Raw genomic sequence first — 3,038 nt, 5'->3', positions numbered from 1 at the left:
CATTAGATAAAACATTTAACTAAAAATAAAGCTATGATTGCATTTTAGCTAAGGTCTGTTTGCAAAATGTGAAAGAAATCCAAAAAACCAAACTATTTAAATAACTTAACGATCACATATCTTGAAAGAATGTTGCTCCATATGTATATAATTTTTCCCAGAAAGGCTCAGACAGAAGCCATGTCATATGAGTCTTACTGGCTATTTTTGAAAATTTGAAGAAAAAGGTTATTTTCGATTAACACAGTATTTGTATGTGTGAGAAGACTGTAGATACCAGGGACTATCTATAATAATTTTTTTTTTTCCCTACAGTGAACCAGAAAATCCACAGTCATGAAGTTCCTTTACCTGCTCTTTTCTCTCCTCCTCTTGGCTTCTCCAGGTAAGAGATGCTAGAAGGGAGTTTTTGTGCACCTGAAGTAACCCTCTCACATTTTATCCACTACTGGTTAAAATTGCTAGAAAATGAGGAGGAGTTAGTAAAACAGCTCAGGGCCTGTGCTCCCCTATGAAAACTCTTCCAAAGAGGGAGAAATTAAGATTTCTTTGTAATCTCACTTCTTACATGGCCTTTCAACATGGCCACATCTGGACGTCAGTCCTTAAGGTAAGTTGGTGGTGAAAGCAGTTCGGTGTTTGGGAAACTCTGCTGCGTCATGGCTGCATTGCCCTGCCCTGCAGAATGAGAGAGAAGGAATGTTTTTGGGTTTTTTGCAGGTTTTTCTTTACCCCGTCGGGACATGCTTTTCTGTAGACATGGCTCCTGCTACTTTGGACAATGTCCCATCCATCTTGTTAAAGTTGGAAGTTGCTTTGGGTTCCGTAGCTGCTGCAAACCGTGAGTTTGACATTTACTAAGGCTTATCTTCGATATGAACAGACAAACCCATTTTGCTTGTGTCCTTAACCTCAAGGTGCTATTGAAGGTTCAGGTTGGATAAAAGGGAAAAAAAAAACCCAAACAGCTATTACATGATGAGGACCGTAAAACATTGAAGTAAGTTGAGCTCCGTGGTGCTCTTTTTTCCTGAGATGTGCACCATGATCTGTCCCAGCATGAAGGGTATAATATGGATGGAGATGTCAGCCTTGTGCTGACCCAACTCTGCTTGACCATTTTACAGCTCCTGTGCAGGAGCAAAATATCATACCAGGGTTTGGTAATTGCAGAACAGGGCTGCTGTGCTCTGTGGAGAGGAGGATGCAGGGTGAACACAGATCTCTGAGAGCCATGAGATGCATGAAACAAGTGCAGTTGTAAAAAAAACTGGTATGGTTGTAAAAAATCCATGCTGCAGCATGTACGTTGCCTTATTTCCATGTAATAAATGTGCAAAGTTCATCACCCAGGCATAAAGGAAGTTATTTTTATGTCTAATTTATGAGCTGCTGTCCTTGCCCAGGGTAGTACATCATCACTGCCGCCATTAGGCATCCCATTGCATCCAATTCCAACAATCTTGTTTTCCGAGTTTACAATACAGGCACCAACTTGAGAACTTGGATCCTTGCTTCTTTGTGCTGACAAAAAAGCTACTGTCGTAAAATATTCAGGCCATTCCAAATAATCCTCACACTTTTTGCAGGAACCTTCATTGTTGAAATTTTCTCATACAGAACTGTGTGTAAGTGAAGGTAAAAAAAAAAAATATTGTAATCACCTCAATATCAAGGGATACTGGTTTAATTCCCTGTTTTTCCTGAAGCAATAGGAAAACACTCTTACTCAAAGGTATGAGCACACAGGGCTGTCTCAGCATGACTATACATACCCTTAGGTATTTTGGAAGAGGAAAATTTACATGGACTGAGAGCAAATAGGGAGTGAATGCAAGTGTAAGGAGAATCTGAACGTTTTTTTTCTTATTTGTTTCCTTGGTGCAGGTTTTGGAGTGTAAATGAAGAAAAACTTCATGGACTGTCCATTCAAGAGTGATGAAAACCTCTTCTAAACCTAGGAACTTGTTTTGAATCCCCTTACAGCTAAAACCAGCAGATCCTGCTACAAAGCCTCATGCACCTTCCATTTTGAATGCAAAAAGCTTTATAATGTAAAGTAATTCCCAATGTATTGTGCAAAAAATAAATTTTTGTTGCTTAGCATTCACTTTACTGATTCCTGTGTGTCTGTTGCATGACTGGAGTGTGACGATCCTAACTGGATTTTTTTGCCCCCAGAGGGCAACAATTTAAAATATCAACTTCTCCTTAATTTCAGCTTTTCTGAGACAACCAGCTGTTGTGATTTAACCCCGGCCAGCAACTAATCCCCACACAGCCACTCACTCTCTCTTCCCCCCCCCTAGTGGGATGGGGAAGAGAATCGGAGTAAAAAAAGAGTAAAACTCATGGGTTGAGATAAGAACAGTTTAATAATTGAAATAATAAAATAAAACAATAAAATCATAGAATCATAGAATGGCCTAGGCTGGAAGGGACCTTAGAGATCATCTAGTCTAACCTCCCTGTCATGGGCAGGGATGTCACCTCTCGACTAGACCAGGCAACACATGGGGACGGAGCAGGAATAAAATAATTACAGCAATAATGATAGTAATGATAGAAAATACAAATAAGTAATGTGTAATGCAATTGCTCACCACCCACCGACCGAGGACCAGCGTGTTCCAGGTAGTGATCCCAGAAAGCAAAATCCTCAAATCACGATCACCGAAGTGAGAGCCTCAGCCCTCCTGTCTAACCCTCATGTATATACTGAGTATAATGTCATATGAAGTGGAATACTCCACTGGCCAATCTGGCTGCATTGCTCTGTCCCTGCTCCTGGTGAAGTTACCATCAATGCATTCCAGGAATCTCCTGGTTTGCTTATGCCCTGCTCTGTTGTCTCTTCACCACTTCCCTGGGCAGAGCATCCCAGTGCCTGAGCACCCTCTCCATGAGGAAGGGCTGCCTGAGATCCAACCTAAACCTCCCCTGACGCAGTTTCAGGCTGAGCCCTCTTGTCCTGTCACTGGGTGCCCAGGAGAAGAGCCCGACCGCACCTGACTGCACCCTCCCTGCAGGGAGTTGTA

General features: G+C 41.8%; 1 protein-coding gene across 1 annotated transcript; it reads left to right on the top strand.

Moving 5' to 3' along the window:
- Window positions 1–336: 336 nt before the first annotated feature.
- Window positions 337–841, top strand: LOC104274382 (gallinacin-2-like; the record flags this gene model as incomplete). Its single annotated transcript, XM_009869994.1, has 2 exons — window positions 337–385; window positions 721–841. Coding segments are annotated over exons 1-2 (170 nt in total), but the record flags the coding sequence as incomplete, so codon positions are not given.
- Window positions 842–3,038: the final 2,197 nt, after the last annotated feature.

This window comes from Apaloderma vittatum, unplaced genomic scaffold (assembly GCF_000703405.1).
Source record: "Apaloderma vittatum isolate BGI_N311 unplaced genomic scaffold, ASM70340v1 scaffold11065, whole genome shotgun sequence".
In the NCBI taxonomy this organism is placed as follows: domain Eukaryota; kingdom Metazoa; phylum Chordata; class Aves; order Trogoniformes; family Trogonidae; genus Apaloderma; species Apaloderma vittatum.
Note: the sequence above shows the minus strand (reverse complement) of the source record. Positions and strands in the feature narration are given on the sequence as shown.